This window comes from Nicotiana tomentosiformis, chromosome 5 (genome assembly GCF_000390325.3).
Source record: "Nicotiana tomentosiformis chromosome 5, ASM39032v3, whole genome shotgun sequence".
NCBI classification, from domain to species: Eukaryota; Viridiplantae; Streptophyta; class Magnoliopsida; order Solanales; family Solanaceae; genus Nicotiana; species Nicotiana tomentosiformis.
The window spans coordinates 131,392,910-131,413,139 of NC_090816.1; the positions used below are offsets into that span (position 1 = coordinate 131,392,910).

The following is a 20,230-nucleotide window of genomic DNA, read 5'->3' on the forward strand; positions in this document are numbered from 1 at the left end:
TTCATAAGTTGAGTGACCATCTTTTATATATATATATATATATATATATAGAAGATAAGAGTGTACTTGGGGAATAGAGTTGACAATGAAGAGTTGTATTGATTAATGAAGAAATGATTTTAGATACTCGATTAAATGAAATTGTCTTAGACTTATGTCTCATTAAAACTATAACCCGTACCCAACTGGCTTCTATTTAATCCTTCAAAATTTGAACCATAAGGAGGTAGCTTATAGAAAATCTGTATCATTAGTATATAAAACAAGACATTTGTTTTTTTTTCTGCATACAAAGCAGGGCTACTTCTCTTTTTCTCAAAGCATTAGTACAAAACTGACAATACAACAATAACTACGTCTCAATCGCAAAACTATACTAGAAAACTGGCAATAGACTAAAATTAAGGAGTCCAAATAACAGACGGCACTTTTTCGGAATCTATTTTGGTAACTCAACTCTCAATTAGCTGCTTTCAATGTGTTTCCAATGTCAAGCACAAAACGATACTTCACATCCGATTTCAGAAGACGATCCAAAGCTGTATTCACATACTCCATGGGCACAACTTCAATATCTGGTGTAATGTTATGCTTTGCCGCGAAATCTACCATCTCTTGAGTCTCTTTCATCCCTCCTATGCAACTTCCAGCCAATAGCTTCCTTCCTGTTTTCCACATTATATATACTTTAGTCTGAACAATACTGTCTTCGTGTTCGTGTGACCTATAGGTCACGGGTTCGAGCCATGAAATCAACCACTGATACTTGCATCAGGGTAGGCTGCCTACATCACACCGCCTTGGGGTACGGCCTTTCCCACGCGAGATGTTTTGTGCACCGAACTACCTTTTAGTGCATAAAAAAGCTATATATGGACAGAACTAGAGAAATTATGTGCTTACCCAAAAGTAGAGGAAACACTGGCAACTCCACTGGTTTTTCTGGTGCACCAACCATAACAAGCTTACCATGAGATTTCAATAAGCTAAGCAATGGAAGAATAGGGTGAATTGCAGAAACAGTGTCAATTATCCCATCCAATGTGCTCATTGCGGCCTAATCATATTTAAATGGATAAACGAAAGGTTAGCCGCCGATTATTCTGTTTACACAATAGAGTTTAAGTTATATACACTAACCATATACTATCAGTACAATTTAATTATAAAAAGGTTATTGATCTATTTTCCAATTTACCATATGTGGGAACTACTATTGTAGGTCAATTTGACATGATAGTGTAAATTCTTTATACTTTCTGTCCACGAAATAGAAACTCTTTACACTATCATTCAAATTAGGAATGTCCAAGTTATATTCACCTGCATCTGCTCAGGATCGCGGCTGATCAAGAAAGAGTCTGCACCTAAACGTTCAATCGCTTCTTGCTTCTTACTAGCAGATGTACTGATCACAGTTACCTTAGTTCCAAAAGCCTTAGCAAATTTCACAGCCATATGACCAAGACCACCAAGACCAACAACACCAATGTGCATTCCTGGCTTGTCGAGTCCAAAATATTTCAAAGGACTATAAGTTGTGATCCCCGCACATAACAGAGGAGCAGCTTCCATTGGCAAATTCTCAGGCCAATGAACTACAAAATGCTCATCAGAAACCATGATATCGGAATAACCTCCGAATGTAAGGGTTCCGTCTGTGTTATAGCCGTTATAAGTAGGGATCTGACGAGGGCAGTAATTCTCGAGATCATTGTCACAGTTTTCACATTTGCGACATGATCCTACCATGCATCCAACACCTACTTTATCTCCAACCTTAAATTTTTGCACTTTGCTACCAACCTCAGTTACAACACCAACAACTTCATGCCTGTAATAATATTAGAAATTAGTGACACTTATGTTTATATATAGATTCTACACATGTTCTGCTAAGTTTTAACCTAATACTTCGAACCGTTCATAAATCAGAATTTCATGTAGAATTATGGAATTTACATGTCATATGAAACAACCACTTGCAGAAATGCAGGATAAAGCTGCGTACGAGATACTTGTGGTCCGATCCTTTTCAGGACCCCGCGCATTACGGTAACTTAGTGCACCGTTCTGTCCTTTTTAAATACATGTCATTTGACCCAAAAAAAAAGAATGAAAATTCAGATCTTACCCAGGTACAATGGGATACTTGCTGTTACCCCATTCATTCTTGAGTTGGTGAAGATCAGAATGGCAAATTCCACAATACATAACTTTAAATTGCACATCTTTTTCACCAGTCTCCCTGCTCCCATTTAATACAAAAAATTCCCTCATTCAGTAACAATCATCAAAAATTCAAAATTACAACAAAAATGCATTAACAAAAAACCATTATAAGGAAGTTTTTTTAGACAAGAATCTAAAATTGCACACCTTCTTGAAAAGTTGAAAGGAGAAAGAACACCAGATATGTCTCTAGCTGCCCATCCAAATGCCTTAATTGGGTGCTCAATCTCGTATGATTTTGCCATTTTTAATAAGTCGATATATATTTCTGTGTACAAGAAAATTTATTTAACAATAGTAGATTGAATAGAAGAAGATGATGCCCAAGTGAAAATGTTACGATCCCTATATATAGGCTTTTGAGTGTATTGATAGATGACGTGATCGATGAGGTGGGCGAAGGAGAAAATCACGTGGAGCAATTAATTACGTAAACAAATTAGATTTTGCCTTTCTTTTGCGGTTCGGTGGATGTAGACTATTCTTCTGTCCCTTTTTACAGGACTTTTTGTTTTATTTTAAAGCATTTCACATTAACTTACACCATCTCTGCGGAGTGATAATATATCGTTATATATAATTTTATACTTTAAGATGTAACTTGCTTATAAAATTGAAATTTCATGTATATTTACTTGATTAAACTAAGTTCAAAATTCTATATACAAAAAATCATTTTTCCCTATTTATGCAGTATAATTTCTTAAAGAAGGGCATTCCGTTGAACTCAATTTGTTCAAGCTAATTCCTCCACTGCTAAACACCAGTTTTAAGTAAGTAGAGTCAGCTATACAGTTAACCATCTCTATAACACCCTTATTTGTTCCGATATTATTTTTGCTTTTATAGTGAATGACTGTTATACACCAATAACAATCATTTTTTGGCTGTTATGGATAAAAATTATCCAAAAATTAATTATTTTTACTTTTTTAATGTTACATATAAAAGATAAGAAAATTATTCAAATTTAAAATCTAAAAAAATATGTATATTTCAATAGTTAAATATTGAAGAAAATTAATACATTATTAATAAATTCCTAACTAAACGTAATAAAGATTTAAACTCTAAGGCACACATGTTAAAGCTACCTAGAAAAGTAAATTTTTTCAAGATTGATGGATGAACTTTGTAATTGTGGCTTGTTTCGTAGATTTTCATTCTCTTACTAGCGATATAACGATTGAAACTTGAATTGGTGCTTGTCAAAATTTTCAGCAAAAAGATATCTGTTAGCTTTCCCTTGAAAACCATCTAAGAGCTTAACAATTAAATCTTTTGTCTAAATATTTTTTGAAATTTGTCCAATGGAAAAGATATCATGTACAAATCTTCAAATCTTTAATCCTATGCAAGATAAAAATTTTGTTTAATGAAAAATATTGTGTGCCTATTTTTAGAATTACTATTAGTAATCTTTAAAATTCTATATAGCTATTATAGAGGGGTAATTTTACAAAGAGTATTCTGCTATAAATATGATGGTTGTTGTGTCACAACCCAATTTAGGATCATGACCGGCGGTTAGGAGCAAGTGCTCCTAAGTAAGCCTCATCGGTATTTTACAGAAAATCTGACAGAGTCTCCCCTGTTTTAGGACTATCCAAAGTTTTCTTGTCTCATAAACAATATACAACAAACCAATATTCACCTAAACCAACCACAATCTTCATGAACTAAGCAAAACGAGTTTTCACCAACATTACCAACCTTACTAACATAATAATATTTAAACCATCTCAAAAATACGAAAGAAAGTGCAGTACTAGTAACTAGTCCAATATAATGAATGAATACTCATGATACTAATAAAAATGACTATGGAGTGACTCTAAGAGTTCAAAAGAAAATACGATAATAATAAATAAATTCTTCGCCCACGCGAACAAGTGCGGGGCTTACCAGGAACTATCAACTCCTGTACTCTAATTAACAAAACCCTTATTATGCCAAATGCTATCTCTGAAAAAAATAGCGGGGAGTGAGTCGCTAGCTCAGTGAGTAATAACACTTAACCACAACTGTTTTAATTGGGGACAAGTTAGAAAACATGCTTGTATATTAAATAGAAAATATCATAAGAATGCACTTTCAAAAATAATAAACAATAATCAGTCTCATCATATTTTTCGTGTAATAGAAATCAATTTAACAATTCGGTAATGAACTCGGTAAACACTATGTCATATCAATCTTTATGTTTGGGAGATTTTCAAGAAGGGATCAAGTAATCTGTATCATTGTGTGGATCCCTTCATAAAAGGAGTCAAATATAATTGTAGGTCCCTACTCGAGGGGAAACTGTAACTGTATGGTAGTTCTACCTTCCCATTAGCGAGGGATATAACTGTACTTGGTAATCGGTAAATACAAGATGCACCAAGTCTAACGAACCTGTCGTTAGCTACGGGATCTTTCCAAGTCTCCTCCCATTTATACTTTTCTTTGTAAGCAGTAAATATTCATAGGAAAGCATTTTTAAAATAGTACAGGGTATTTCAGTTCTTATCAGATCATGTAATCCCATTTCGGTAATAGTAATCATATCTCAAATAACAATAAAACATGTCTAGTAACAGTGAGAACATTTTAAATAACTGTAAATATTTCAAGTAAACTGTTCAGTACCATATCAAGTAAAGGACTTGTCCCACATGCAATTTCAAACATTCGGTAACAAATATTATTTTTAAAATCATGTATAAACCATACAGGTTATGAAAACATAAGTTGCGGTAAGATTACTACTCACAGTCTCGTGTCGAAATACCAAACTCGTCACCTCAAGTGATCTGTACAACTTTCTTCAACCAATCTATAATCACATCAACATCGATCTCGTGTTAATTTTCTTGTTTAGGCTAATTCATAACTAATATAAAATACCCAACCCTCGAGGTTTCATATTTGACTCTTAATTCGTCAATTTATACTTACTCGTGCTATTTGTAGTTTAAACCAAATCCAGAAAATCCACCAAATACAACCTATTCATATAATTTACTCAGTTAATTCTTGGAAAGATCTCATGGATTTTTCCCAATTTCTTTAACTTTATCTTTTAAACTCTTAATCCAATCCCAACATCATCTCTACTTAAACCCATAAAGAATCATAATATAAATTAATAGTGTTAAAAGAAGAAGAATTACATGAAATTACCTGGATTATATGGTTGAAGCTCAAGAATCTATCTCGATGATAAGGTAAAACATAGTATTCGGCACTAAGAACCCCAAAAACGTTTTTCCTTTCTTTCTTTCTCTGCTTTTGTTTTTGTTTTCTTTTCTCCTGAAGCCTTTCTTCGTTCCCTTCCCCTAAACCCTTTTGAATCTTTTGGGCAGATTATTTTCTAACGGACTTCGGCCCTTTTGTTTACATTCTTTTCTTCTTCTTTTTTTGTTTTATTACTTTGTTTTTTTTGGGACTTAAATTATTTGCTAAATGTTCAATATGTCCTTATTTAAAATATTGGGGTATTACATATTGTTATAGACAAAAAGTTATTACAGAGAGGTAAAATATAACTTAAAAAATTGAGTTTAAAAAAAATTTAGCTTTTATACTGAATGACTGTTATATATGAATATTGTTATAAAGAGGTTTTACTATATAAATTTTTGTTGACCATTATACAAAATTTTGCTTAAATTTCTCAAAATGAGCAAAGTTTAAAGAACTAATAGACGTCATGGAAGGTACAAATATGACAAAATTCTAAGTTGGTAGTGGCTAAAGAAGAGCCACGAAGTTAATGCGAAAGTATACACCTACAAGAAGAAAGAATATACTGTGAAATTTGGACCACTTGGTTATATTGTTGCAATTTTCTCGTGTTATTTTGTGTTGTACGTTCATGCCTTTCCAACATGTTCCCACTCTTTTCTCGTGTTATTTTGTGTTTTTTTTTGTGGGGTGGGGTGGGGTGGGGTGGGGGGAATAGAAAGAAGACAAATCCAAATGCCGTTTAATCAAATTGTGATATATTACAAACATTCCCATCTTAAAGTTATTTATGTTATGGAGTCCACGGAGTCAACCACTCTATGTTATTCTTTTCATACATTTAAGTTTTAGCGGATAAAATTATCTAATACAAATAAAAAATAACATGTACTCAGTGCAATTAGTCGAGGGTGCAACACTATTGTTATAATAAAAAGTTATTTGTGTTAGGGAGTTTATATTAAGGATTAAAATAGTACAACTTTTATGCCTTAAGTATTCTTATTTAATAATTTTCTCATATTATTATTAGAGGTATTCATAGTTCGGTTTGGATCGGTTTTTCTCTTAAAAAAACCAAACCAAATAAGTCTGTTCTTTAAATATTAAAACCAAACCAAACCAATTAAGTCGGTTTATCGATTCGGGTTTTGTCGGTTTCCCGATTTTTTCCGGTTATTTATACATTTTTTTCTTAAATATGAGACATAAACTACCAAACACATATTCCGACGACTATATTTTCAACGTAATACTATCAAATCAATTGCTCTTTGATAAATCTATCATGTATCAAGATATATTGATGATAATTGAATATTCAAATAGTGACGAAAAAATTAATACTCAATTAAAAATTAATTATTTTTAACATGAAATAAATTCTTGTACTTAGCAAAAGAAAAATACCAATCAAACTATAATGTAAAAACAAAGAATTAGATTATTATAATAGCAAAGAACTAGACTAAAAATACAAACGACTGATATGTACCATAAAATTTTAGAAACTTGATATAAAAATATACATACATATATATAAATTTAAATAGCTACTTCTATATTCGGTTTGGTTCGGTTTTTTCGGCTATTTTTTTATTAAAACCAAAATCAAACCAAATTTTATCGGTTTTTAAAATTCGAAACCAAACCAAATCAAACTGTATTGGTAAAAATAAATGTTACACGTGGAGTTAATTATGTAGTTGATATGACAAGGCATGTGGATCACTAGAAAAGCGACAGCTGGAGAGGAGCACTAAAAGAGACACGAGTTGCAGCAGATACAAATAATTAACCCATGAGGTGAAAAGAAACGGTTGCTCGAGTCTCTTTAAGTTATATGAAGAGGCACCAGTGGAATGAATCAAGGCAGTAAAAAGGGTAGATTCATGGATCTTCAATTAATGAGCGTGGATGATTACAAACGTTACAGAATCTTCACGAACAGTTACGATTACCAATTATAACATTTCATTAATGTCATTAATGCTCATAATGACTCGGTCATAAAAGGGAGAAGACGTTGTACTTGAAGACCTCTATATAAGGGAAAGAAATGCCATTTGTAGGGACACGTTCTGATTATTATTGAAATATAATTACTTTCTTGTGCTTTCTATTGATTACTTTGTCATTTCTTATTCTAATTTCCTTTCTTATTTCTGAGAGAATATTGAATTTCTTGATTATCACTAACCCGAGTACTTCTAAAAATAGGCTTTGACTGAGAATCTAATTCTTTGGTGAAACAAATTGGTTCCGTTGACGGGAATCTGATAATCTTCTCTTACTTTCCAAATCACTCTCTCTCAACTGAATCATATCGAATGTCAATGACAACAACCAGCAGGTGGAAGGAACTCCAGTTCCGTTACCTCAAGGAACGCCATGCAGTTCAAGAGAAGCATCACCAGAAAGATCCACTACTCATAACAATGAACAACATGGAAATGAACAAACTGTCGAGCAGGATGCTGTGAAGCAGTTAATTGCTGAGTACGTGAATGATGCTCTCCAGGCTTTCGTGAGGGGACTACCAGCTGTGCCACCCACACCTCCACCAAACAATACTGCAACTGTGGAAATTCCACGATCAGGGTTGGCTAATTCTGGAAGCAGAGGAACTCCCAACGAGTCACATGATGGGAGACTAAGTACACCTAATAATTCTGATTTACAAACTTTAATACTAACCTTGCAGAAACAGGTGAAAGAACAAAACGACCGTATTGAGCAAATACCCGATGTACCACCTGTGATCAAAGGAGTTGATATCGATAAATATTCACAACAACCATAGAAACCAAGCACAACTCCATTACCAATTCCCAAAAAGTTCAAAATGCCTGGCATCCCGAAATACGATGGAACGACCGATCCACGTGACCACGTTACTGCATTCACCATGGGAGTAAAAGGCAATGATTTAACCAAGCAGGAGATTGAATCTGTGCTGGTCAAAACGTTTGGGGAAACACTTACCATAGGAGCGTTAACATGGTACTCTCTTTTACCTGAAAATTCTATTGACTCTTTTGCTGAGCTTGCAGATCTATTTATAAAAGCACACTCGGGTGCACAAAAAGTTGAAAAGAGAATGGAGGATATATTCAAAGTAAATCAAGGAGATACAGTATTGCTTCGAGAATTCGTAGACAGATTCCAACGTGAAAGAATGTTGCTACCAAGAGTACCTGACAATTGGGCAGCCATGGCATTTGCAAGCAATTTAAACGAGAAAAGTTCAGAATCTACGAGGAGGCTTAAAGAGAGCCTACAAGAATTCCCTGCCACGACATGGAATGATGTGTATAATAGGTACAGTACCAAGTTACGGATCGAAGAAGACATCGTAGCTCAGTCAAAGGTTAAAGAAAAAATAGGTTCGAGGCGGTCAGAATCTGAGAAGAGGTCCGGTAACAATAGGTACGAGCCTTATATGGGACCTTCGGGGTGAGAATCTCGTTCCAAATTCGAAAACGTGCGGGCTGATCACAGGTTCGCAAATAGAGATTCAGGTTCATCATCGTCGATATTCAGAAAAGATCGAGGTGAACGTAACAGAGATGCTAATACAAACGCAAGGATTGGGGACTACAATTTTAACGTGAGTACCTCCGAGTTGGTCGCTGTTTTAAGAAGAATGGGGGATACGGTACGATGGCCTAAAGAGATGAGATCAAATCCAAATAGAAGAAACCCAGACTTTTGGTGCGAGTTCCATAATGATCACGGCCATAGAACATCAGACTGCAGATTATTTCAAGGTGAGGTTGAACATTTATTGAAGCAGGGCTATCTAACGGAATTGTTCAGCGAGAAAGGCAAATGAGCTTACATGAAAAATAGGCAAGATCCCCCAAAACCTCCGTCTCCAAAGTGAACAGTAAATGTGATAAACGGCGGAGAAGAAGTCAACGACCTAACCTATACAGCCGCGATAAAAACAACAAAGTTCATAATAACTCACGGGAAGCGAACTCGCCAAACTCTGGAAGATGGCGACATAACCTTTGATGATGCAGATGCCGATGGATTAATGATTCCTCACAACGATGCGCTGGTAATATCTTTACTTATACATGATACTAATGTAAAACGAGTTTTGATTGACCCAGGTAGCTTTGTGAATATCATTCTATTACGAGTAGTGAACGAAATACTGATGGGCGATCGTGTAGTTCCAAAAGCATATTCCTTATCTGGGTTTGATAACTCAACCGTTATTACAAAGGGCGAGATTGAACTAAGCACATACACAGAAGGGGTCGTCAAAGAAACAAAATTTCAAGTGATAGACACGGATATGGCCTATAATGTGATTCTTGGGAGGCCGTGGATTCATGATATGGATGTTGTGCCATCTACATTACATCAAGTTATCAAATTCCCTTAAAAATGGGGAATTCAACAGATTCGAGGAGATCAACAATCAATTCGGTGATACAACCAAGTCAAAAAGATACGAGTGCAAGTGAGAAAGATGCGGTAAATCAAATTTCAACAGAAATTGTATCAAAACAAATAGACGTGGACTCCAGACCAGATGTAATTCAAGAGCCAGAGGAGAACGAAAATATTAAAACAACGATTGAGGAGCTTGAAGCTGTTCCACTATTCGAACAATGGCCAGATTAAAGAATTCATATCGGAGCTAGGTTAAACCCAGAAAGGAAAGGTAAGTTAATTAAATATTTAAAAGCTAACGCGGATTGTTTTGCATGTTCCCATTCAGATATGACAGGTATACCTCCGAAGGTGATGACTCATAAATTAAATGAAGATCCATCATTCATACCTGTCAAACAAAAGAAGAGGAAGCAAGGATCATTCAAAAATCAAGTGATCGATGAAGAGGTAGCAGAAACTCTTAAAGATTGGTTCAATACGCGAGGTAAAATATCCTAATTGGTTAGCTAATATTGTGGTAGTTCCGAAAAAGAACGGTAAATGGAGAGTTTTGTGGATTACACTGACTTAAATAAAGCATGCCCGAAGGATTCATTCCCTTTACCGCATATAGATCAATTGATTGATACTACCACAGGCCACAAATTATTAAGCTTTCTAGATGCGTATTCTGGTTATAATCAAATAAAAATGGACCCCTTAGACGAAGAAAAAACTTCATTTATTACAAATATGGGAACTTATTGTTACAAAGTCATGCCTTTTGGCTTGAAAAATGCCGGAGCCACGTATCATAGGTTGGTGAGCAAGATGTTCCAAGAACACCTGGGGAATACGATGGAAGTGTACATTGATGATATGTTGAACAAATCTACACAAGAAGAAGATCATTTTCGACATCTTTCAACTACCTTCGAGAGATCCTCCGCAGATATAATATGAAACTGAACCCAGAAAAGTGAGCTTTTGGCGTAGCTTCAGGTAAGTTTCTAGGCTTTCTCGTATCTAATAAATGAATTGAAGTAAATCCTGCACAGATTAAAGCTATTGAAGAAATACCTGATATACTCACAAGCAAAAAAAGGGGTACAAAGATTGATAGGTAGGATTGCAGCTTTGGGAAGATTCATTTCAAGATCTTCAGAGAAAAACGTTAAATTCTTTTCAATATTGAAGAAGCAAAATTAGTTTGAATGGATTGAGGAATGTCGACAAGCCCTCAAAGATTTGAAGGCATACTTAACAAATCCTCCCCTACTGTCTAAACCAAGGGATGGAGAAAGACTATTTGTATATCTTGCAGTTGCAGAAGTAGTTGTAAGTGCAGTTTTAGTAAAGGAGAACAAAGGTAAACAATCTCCTATTTATTATGTTAGTAAATCTTTATTAGATGCTGAAACTAGATATCCTCATCTAGAGAAACTAGCTTTAGCATTAGTCATGACAGCTAGGAAATTGAGACCATATTTTCAATGCTATCCTATCTCCGTAGTAACTGCATATCCATTAAGGAATATTTTGCATAAGCAAGAATTGTCAGGCAGACTAGCCAAGTGGGCAATAGAACTAAGTGAATATAATTATTTATTTATCAACCTAGAACAACAATAAAGTCTCAAGTTTTAGCAGATTTCGTCACAGATTTTAATACAAAAATAATTACTGAAGTAGAAAAGGAATTACAAATTTTTACTGGAGCTAATCTAGGTACGTGGACTTTATTTACTGATGGCTTTTCAAATGTCAAAGGGGCCGATTTAGGTATTGTCTTAATTCCACCCTCAAGTGAAAGTATAAGACAAGCAATTAAATGTTACCCCTATTACTAACAATGAAGCAGAGTATGAAGCTGTAATTGCAGGTTTGGAACTAGCACGAGAACTCTCCATAGAGCAAATCATGATTAAAAGTGACTCTCAACTGGTAGTCAATCAGATGCAAGGGACTTACACTGCTAGAGAGGCACGAATGTAACAATACTTGAAAAAGGCACTAGAACTGGTCAGGCAATTCCAATCATGGAAGATCGTGCAAATACCCAGGGAAGAAAACGCAGAAGCAGATGCGTTGGCTAACCTTGCATCAGTTGCAAAAGTAACGAGTGAAGAAAATGCTATTGTAATACATTTATTTCATTGAGCACTTGACCAGGATAAACATGAGGTAAGCTTTAATAATTTAACGTAGGATTGGAGAAATGAGATTGTTAATTTTTTGCAGTACGAGATCGTACCTGAAGGCAAGAAAGAATCTCAAGTGCTTCGATGAAAAGCTGCTCGTTACTGCCTAATTTGAGATAATTTATATCGAAAAATATTTGGCGGTCCTTTATCTAGGTGCCTTGGACCCAATCAAACGGACTACGTGATGAGAGAAGTACATGAAGGACATTGCAAAAATCACGCAGGTGAAAGATCTTTAGTTAAAACACTAATCAGGGTAGGATACTACTGGCCTAAAATGGAAGAAGATGCGGAAAATTTTGTAGCCAAATGTGATAAGTGTCAACGATATGCTAACAATATGCATCGACCTGCAGAGTTATTACATACAGTTATTTTCCCATGTCCATTTATGAAATGGGGAATGGATATAGTAGGACCTTTACCACAAGCTAAAGGAAAGGTACGGTTCTTATTAGTGTTAACAGATTACTTTTCAAAATGGGTAGAGGCAAGAGCTTTCAAAAAGGTACGAGAAAAGGAGGTGAAAGACTTCATTTGGTGAAACATTATATGTCAGTTTGGAGTTCCAAAAGAAATCATATGTGATAATGGCCAACAATTTATAGGCTCAAAAATCACGGAGTTCTTTCAAAGTTAGCAAATCAAATGAATAACCTCTTTACCTTACCATCCCGTGGCAAATGGACAAGCTGAGTCAATAAATAAGATTATCATCAATAATTTGAATAAGAGACTAGAAAAATCAAAAGGGAATTGGCCTGAATAATTACTAGGAGTGTTATGGGCTTATAGAACCACAACAAAAACAGCCAAGGGAGAAACTCCATTTTCGCTTGTGTACAGTTCAGAAGTTTTAATCCCAGTTGAAATAGGAGAACCAAGCACGAGATTCACATTGGCAACGGAAGAGTCGAACGATGAGAAATTAAGAACAAAGTTGGACTTACTCGAACAAAGAAGAGAAGCAGCTTTAATACGGATGACAGCACAAAAACAAATCATAGAACGATACTACAACAGAAAGACTCACCTCAGATACTTCAAATTTGGGGACTTCGTTCTTAAAAAGGTTTTCCAATCAATAAAAACAACCGGAGCTGAAAAGTTAAGTCAAAATTGGGAAGGACCATATAAAGTTTGAGGTATCACTGGAAAAGGTGCCTACGAGTTAGAAACCATGGATGGCAAGGTTTTACCCTCGAGTTGGAATGCTGTTCATTTAAAAAAAATACTATTTTTGAGCAAAAGAAATACCCACAGTCATGTATCATTCAATTACGATTTTTGTTTTGTACAGTTAAAATTATACTAACAATTTTAGATGATAGGCAAAAAGCTAGCCCACACCAAATGATGATATTAGACCTGAAAGACACGCGGGAGCAACATTATTCCCGGTCTAGGGTTGCAACCTTTCTGATGGAAATATAAAGGGTTAAGCAGTTATCATCTAAATTATATATACCTCCGAGTCCCGTATGTTTTTCCTTTTCAGGAAATGGACCACATGGAAGGAATAATCAAGTGCTTGAGATTTCATACTTCAAAGCTCAAACACGTGAGGGACTATATATATATATATATAAGGAAGGCAAAGAAGACTGAAAAAGTCAGAATTCAAGTCAAGCCTATGGTCTACCCAACAAATCGAAAGTTAAGAGCAAAGTCAAGAGCCAAAAACGCAAGTCTGATTCAAAAACCTATGAAGAATACACTCGTGGATGTAAATTTCAAAAAATCTTACGAATGGCAATATTTAGTCATGGGTTGCAAGATATACCCTTGAATTTTGTAAAATATGTTGTAAAGAAAACAGTTACGAAAGAGTTATAGATGATATTTGAATACATGTAAAGTATTATACAATTTGAAAGTTCGAAAGATACAAAACTTCCTCAAAGTTATTCAAAGAAACATGTATGTTCCTATTTCTTCTTTCGTATGTTTACACCATTATGAAGTTGAGACGCCTTCTTTATTAAGTGTCATTTATAAGAGGGCCCTCTTTTATAAATCGTGCTTGTTTCAAAAAGTCACGAAGTACTGAAGCATTTTTAATGCATAACAAAAGACTAGTACCGAAACTCGTAATAAAATATCATAAAAGTTGAACAAAAACTTAGAAGATGATATTATAATAACTTGGTTAAAACTAAGTATGAACTTAGTTCCAACTTAATTGTCTTATACAAAAAACCCCAAAACGGACTAGGGGTAAGATTTTCCGAAACATTACCCCCAAATGGGACCAGGGGTAAATCTCCAAATGTTCCACCAATAAATAAATAAAAAATAAGGAAACATTTCAAACTTTTTAACTTTCACTGTGGGGCAGAATCTGAACCGGTAGGATGAAGAGTGGCATCATCACCAGAAGGAAGAGCAACTTGAGCAGGAAAAGGTTGAACAACAGCCTCACCAGGAGCAATTTCATCACCCTCGGGAATGCCAACCTCAGGTGAAGAAAATCTTTGACTCTGCTGGGTCTTTTCAATCGTCTCTCTAGTCTTTGCAATCTCAGCATCTAAGTCAAAGCCTTCCCGGCTTACTTCCATTAGCATTTCAAGGCGAGTGTTCAAAAAAGCCTAGCAAACATCAACATCGGCTTTATCTTCAAGGGCCTCATAATCATTTTCCCACTGCTCAACCTCAACTCTTAATTCATCCTTCCCATTCAAGGCAGCATCGTAAGCAGCCTGTAGGAGGGCAAGAGATCTCTCTAAAAACTGAACCTTGTCTGAGGATACACGAAGATCTTCTTGAGTTTGCGTGAACATTTGAACAAGCTCCCTAGAGTAAGCTTCTTTTTGGTTTAGCAAATCCTTTAAGCTCCTAATTTCTTCAGAAGCCTTGGAAAGCTGCTCAGCAAAGGAAGACTCGAGAAGATTCTTGTCTTTGCCTGCCTGATTGGATAAGGCTTTCTCAACCGCTAGTTCCGCTGCCATAACCTTTACTTGCTGCTCTAAGGTGCACTTTTCTTCCTCTAAAACCTCCATCTCAAGTTGAAGCCCCTCGAACTGCTCTTTCCAGTTGTCCGCCTCAGTGTGATAATGATTCATCAACTGCTCTGTGTGGATGATCCTTTTCATCATCTCCATTCCGATGAGATTGATCTATGCAATGAAAAGAGGAATGTGATACCAGTAAAAGAGAAATCACGTAAAATAAAAAGACAAGGTTTATACCTTTAAAGACGAATGCACAATATCATTCATCCACGTTAGAAAGCTGTGACTTTCCAGTTTTAACTTCTCAACTGGGCCAATCAGTGGTTTCAGCCATACATCAGCTTGGCCAGATTTCTTCAAAAGATTACCATCTTCAAGAATCTCAATGGTAACTTGTTTTATTGCCCTACTGTTACTGGAGGAACCAACTTCAACATGGGAAGTTGTAACAGTAGGGGCAGTCGAGGAAGTCAAAATAGCCACGGGCAGAATAGTGGCAGCAGTAGCAGGAACAGGTAACTGAGGTTCAATCGGAGCAGAGGCATGAAAAGTGGTAAGAGGCATTTCCTCAGATATAAAGCCAAAGCTTTCTTCATCAAACCCACGAGAAAAGAGCTGTTCAGTAGAGTCACAGGGAGCAGCAAGCGTCTCTTCATCAGAACTCACTAAGGTAGCATTTTCAGGCTCAGACATGGGAACAAAACTAGGAGAGGGAGTAGCTTCGTCATCTGAAATGACCCCTCTCCTAGCCCGTGGCTTACGAACTAACGAGCCTTCATCCCGTTCTTCTTCATCCTTAGAGTTCTGTGGTGTATCAGCTTTTCTTTTTGACAAAGAACTTAAGATTATCTCTTGATAGAGAGAGCCTCGAAGCAGTGATTGAAGCAGCACTCACACCTCAAATGGGAAACCCTAACAAAGAAAGAGGTTAATAAGTTCCAAAATAAACATGGAAGTAAGGAAGAAAGTGAAAGAGAAAGTTACCGTGAGTCTTAACTTTCCATCCAAATTTGTTTGAAAGGTATTTCCAGGACCTTTCTTCCATAGGAGCAACGGTTAACAATTTCTCTACCCAACCACGGAAATCAGGAATCTCCTCAACAGTTCCCATGGTTGCTGAAAAAGAAAAGTAAAACAGTTACGAGATTACAAGTTCTTCACAAAAAAAAAAGAGAAATAAAAGATTGAAAGAAAGACTTACGTGCAAAGTTCCACTTCTCACGGAAGGGCATGTTCTCTTCTCCTACTAACCCACTTGTAGGAGCAGCAACAAATTGGGTATACCAACCACGATCTTTGTCGTCTTCAGGGCTAACCAAAACCCTCTTACTCCTCTCCACGAGAGTAAAAATACAATGACGAAATAATTTAGGAGAGTAAAGATAAATCAGATGGTAAAAGGTAAAGGGTGAAGAAGAAAAATTTGACAAGTATCTAAGGCATGCCACAACCCTCAATAAAATAGGACCAATCTGTCCTAAACACACAACGAAGAAACGACAAAACTCAATGATAACTGGATCAATAGGTGGCCTAAAACCTAATGTGAAGGGATATGTATACACAAAAGAAAAACTAGCTTTAAAGGAAGTGATCCTTTGATTTTCATGGGGGACCAGAATCGGGAAGTCAAATTTCCAATAGCAATCTCTCCGCACAATAGAAACTAAACCCTCAGTAATATGGGAAGGGTAAACATCAGCACGATCGTGAGAAGTCATGGAAGTGACCTGATTTTTAATTAATTCTCTATCAGTGACAAAGTAAAGTTCAACAGGAATAATCTCGTCGATAGTAGATTCACGAAGCGGTTCACTAGAATCCCTACTTCTAGCGGAAGATTTATGTGAAGAAGAAGCCCTAGTTCTAAAAGATGACTGAGGAGTAGTACTGGGTTGAGAAGGAGAACCACATATAGACACTGACCCTAAAATACGTAACCTACCCCCTCTCCTACTCCTGATAGGAGCAAAAGAAGGGAAAGTTCATCTACTATGACGACTTTTCGAGGATCAGGATTTGAAAAAGACATAGTTGTATGGGAAAGTAGTACGTAATAAAGAACAAGAGTAAGTTGTGAATAAAGAACACTGAAGAAAGTTTTTCGTAAAAGCAAAGGAAAAGGATGTATTTATATACAAAACAACCGTCATGTAAAGAGGGTAATGATGGAAACGTCATTATGAAAATAGTCATTTCGTGACTGATACAGCCGCAAAAAAGCCCTAAAACCCGCTGAAGAGTTGTAGAACCAATCGATGACTGCCACGTGTCACATGCATTAAATGGAAGTGACGTACGACGCATTGGTTCAGAGGAAGATGCAATGGTATGTGAGAAACGACGGCAAAACATTTCCGTCATAAATATGATCCACTTTCCAAATATTCAATTGCTAAATAATTGGTAAGTTGGGGGGGGGGGACTATCTGTATTGGTAAAAATAAATCTTACACGTGGATTTAATTATGTGGTTAACATGGTAAGGCACGTGGATCACTAGAAAAGCGACAGCTGGAGAGGAGCACTAAAAGAGACACGAGTTGCAGCAGATACGAACAATTCACCCACGAGGTGAAAAGAAACAGTTGCTCGAGTCTCTTTAAGTTATATGAAGAGGCACCGGTAGAAGATTCATGGATCTTCAATTAATGAGCGTGGATGATTACAAACATTATAAAATCTTCACGAACAGTTACGATTACCAATTATAATATTTCATTAATATCATTAATGCTCATAATGACTCGGTCATAAAAGGGAAAAGACGTTGTACTTGAAGACCTCTATATAAGGGAAAGAAATGTCATTTGTAGGGACACGTTCTGATTATAATTGGAATATAATTACTTTCTTGTGCTTTCTATTGATTATTTTGTCATTTCTTATTCTAATTTCCTTTCTTATTTCTGAGAGAATATTAAAATTTTTGATTATCAGTAACTCGAGTACTTCGAAAAATAGGCTTTGACTGAGAATCTAATTCTTTGGTTAAACACAAACCAAACCAAATCTAAAAAGTATCGGTTATTTTGATTGGTTTTCGGTTTGATTCGGTTTTTTGGGTTTTTATGAACACCCCTAATTATTATGTCCAGCTCTGTTTCCTTGTTCAAAGTATCGACATGTGTTATGATAAGAAGTTGACAGTCAATGTTATCAACTGATATTGATAATTATATGTGGTGTATGATTTTTCCTTTTTAATCTCCGATCCCATATACAACGACGTGGGACATTAATAACTTTTTAAATTTGGTGGATCCAAAGGGGATTTTTTCCTTTTTTGGATGAAATTTAGGTTTGAAAACAAAAGATGGCTGCCACCACCTCCTCAAATTTCAGCTTATTTCTCACTTTCTTTCGAAATCTCCATTACTTGTTATTCCTTTTTTTCCCTTCATGTTCATATTACAATTAGACCTCTCTATAATAATATCCCTGTATAACAACACTTTACCATAAAAGCCAAATTTTTTCGGGAACCAATTTTCATGTTATGTTATAATATATGTTCTCTATAACAACACTTCGCTATAACATCCAAACATATTCAGAACTAAAGAGGTTGTTATAGAGAAGTTTGACTGTATCTATTTTTAGGAAGAAAAAAATGTTTGTAACTTTTAAGTTTGTATACGGGTAGAACCGAGCTTAATGCTCGATCGAGGCACCTGGAACAATGGGTCAAGGTTCGGCACCTACATAAGAGATCAAAGGTACCGATACAATTGAGCTCGATATCGATGGTCGAAGCTCAAACACGACCATTAGATTTGCCCTAGAGCTTATCGGGGGTATGACCGACCCCGCTTCTAAATGGCCTTGAAGAAAAGCTTTACCCACTCATACGACAAGTATCCGTGATTCTCGCCATTGACCAATCATTATGGCAGAAATTACGGAATTAAGGCAAAAGGGGAGCCAACGATCTACATAATTTCTTATAAAATAATGCCTTAAAGGTTTTATCCCCCCGTATATATAGAAGGAATGGAGTAATTCATAGGGGGGATTGGAACGTACTTAAAAGAACAACATACTATCTTTTTTGAGCTTGGTTCATATTACTTTGGCTGCAATAATATTCTAGCATTATCTCTCCTAAATTGAAAGGAGGCTAATCCTACGAGGCTTAAGTTATTCAAACTACATGGTTTGTATTTATTTTTCTATTTATTCTTCTATATTAAATCTGATTTCTCATTTTGTATCAGATTAGATCACGTATCCTTAAAACCACGTATAAATTCAATTGTTATCCGATTTTTGGGGGTAAACAGCTTGGCGCCCACCGTGGGGCCAAGGATAATAGTAGTTATTTGATACAAATCTTCATAACACACCCTACTTTACACTTGTTCTTTGAAGTATCTTTGATCTTAGGTCAAAAATGGCAAACTCTCAACTGGCACCTCTATATATTGACAACGAGGCTGGTCATCAAGGTGACAATAACAATATGGCGCCCGCTAATGCGAGTCCACTCGCTGATGTCGTTGGGATTCAGACTGCAGATCTAATCGATGTAAATTAACATGTGGCCATCAACGCGAACTTGCGGACCGACCCTGAAAATAGCAATCCGTGGTGGAGCCCGTTCTGCAGCTCGAAACACACAGAACATTGAAGAAGACGGGATTAGCCTATGCATGATCTTCGAAATGCTGCAAGCTCAACAGGTGGCGATAGCTCAGTTGCGAAGCCAAACCCAGAAACCGAGTAGGGTTGAACCCGATCTACCCCAAAAAGTCACCCGCAGAACGGAACCATCCGTGGTATGGTCGAATGAACAAGAATCGGGGACTAACCTCGAAATTATAAAAATGCTCGAAGAGCTGACAAAGCGGATAGAGTAAGGGAAAAAGAGGATCGAAGCGAACGATAAAAAGGTTGAAACCTATAATTCCAGGGTAGATCAAATCCCAGGATCGAACCTATAATTCGTGCAAAAACCTTTTCCCCCAAGCGCGGCCCCAAAATCGATCCCCAAGAAATTTCGTATGCCTGAAATACCTAAGTACAATGGAACGACCGATCCGAACGAGCATGTAACCTCTTATACATGTGCCATCAAAGAGAATGACTTAGAAGACGATGAAATCGAGTCTGTTTTGCTGAAAATATTTGGGGAGACCCTGTCGAAGGGAGCCGTGATATGGTATCACAACTTACCTCCTAATTCTATTGACTCATTTGCTATGCTTACAGACTCTTTCGTAA

At 36.2% G+C, this 20,230-nt stretch overlaps 1 protein-coding gene and 1 long non-coding RNA gene across 4 annotated transcripts in view; both read right to left on the reverse strand.

Moving 5' to 3' along the window:
- Positions 1-231: 231 nt before the first annotated feature.
- The window catches only part of LOC104103376 (8-hydroxygeraniol dehydrogenase-like), a 143,727-nt gene continuing 123,728 nt past the window's right edge, over positions 232-20,230 (reverse strand). The window contains exons 1-7 of one of the 3 annotated variants that reach the window (XM_009611281.4): positions 5,398-5,574; positions 4,988-5,050; positions 2,380-2,500; positions 2,135-2,248; positions 1,324-1,834; positions 904-1,057; positions 232-665 (exon numbers count right to left, since the gene is read on the reverse strand). In XM_009611281.4, coding sequence (XP_009609576.1) covers positions 460-665; positions 904-1,057; positions 1,324-1,834; positions 2,135-2,248; positions 2,380-2,477 — 1,083 coding nt within the window. In that variant the 5' untranslated portion in view covers positions 2,478-2,500; positions 4,988-5,050; positions 5,398-5,574 and the 3' untranslated portion in view covers positions 232-459. Of the gene's footprint in view, positions 666-903; positions 1,058-1,323; positions 1,835-2,134; positions 2,249-2,379; positions 2,555-4,987; positions 5,051-5,397; positions 5,575-20,230 lie in introns of those variants that run through there. The other 2 variants (XM_009611275.4, XM_070175367.1) reach the window with 2 other exon arrangements.
- Positions 15,860-16,323, reverse strand: LOC138891843 (uncharacterized). Its single transcript, XR_011408180.1, has 3 exons — positions 16,209-16,323; positions 15,992-16,123; positions 15,860-15,919 (listed from the first exon to the last, which is right to left on the reverse strand). It is a non-coding gene; the product is annotated as an uncharacterized lncRNA (long non-coding RNA).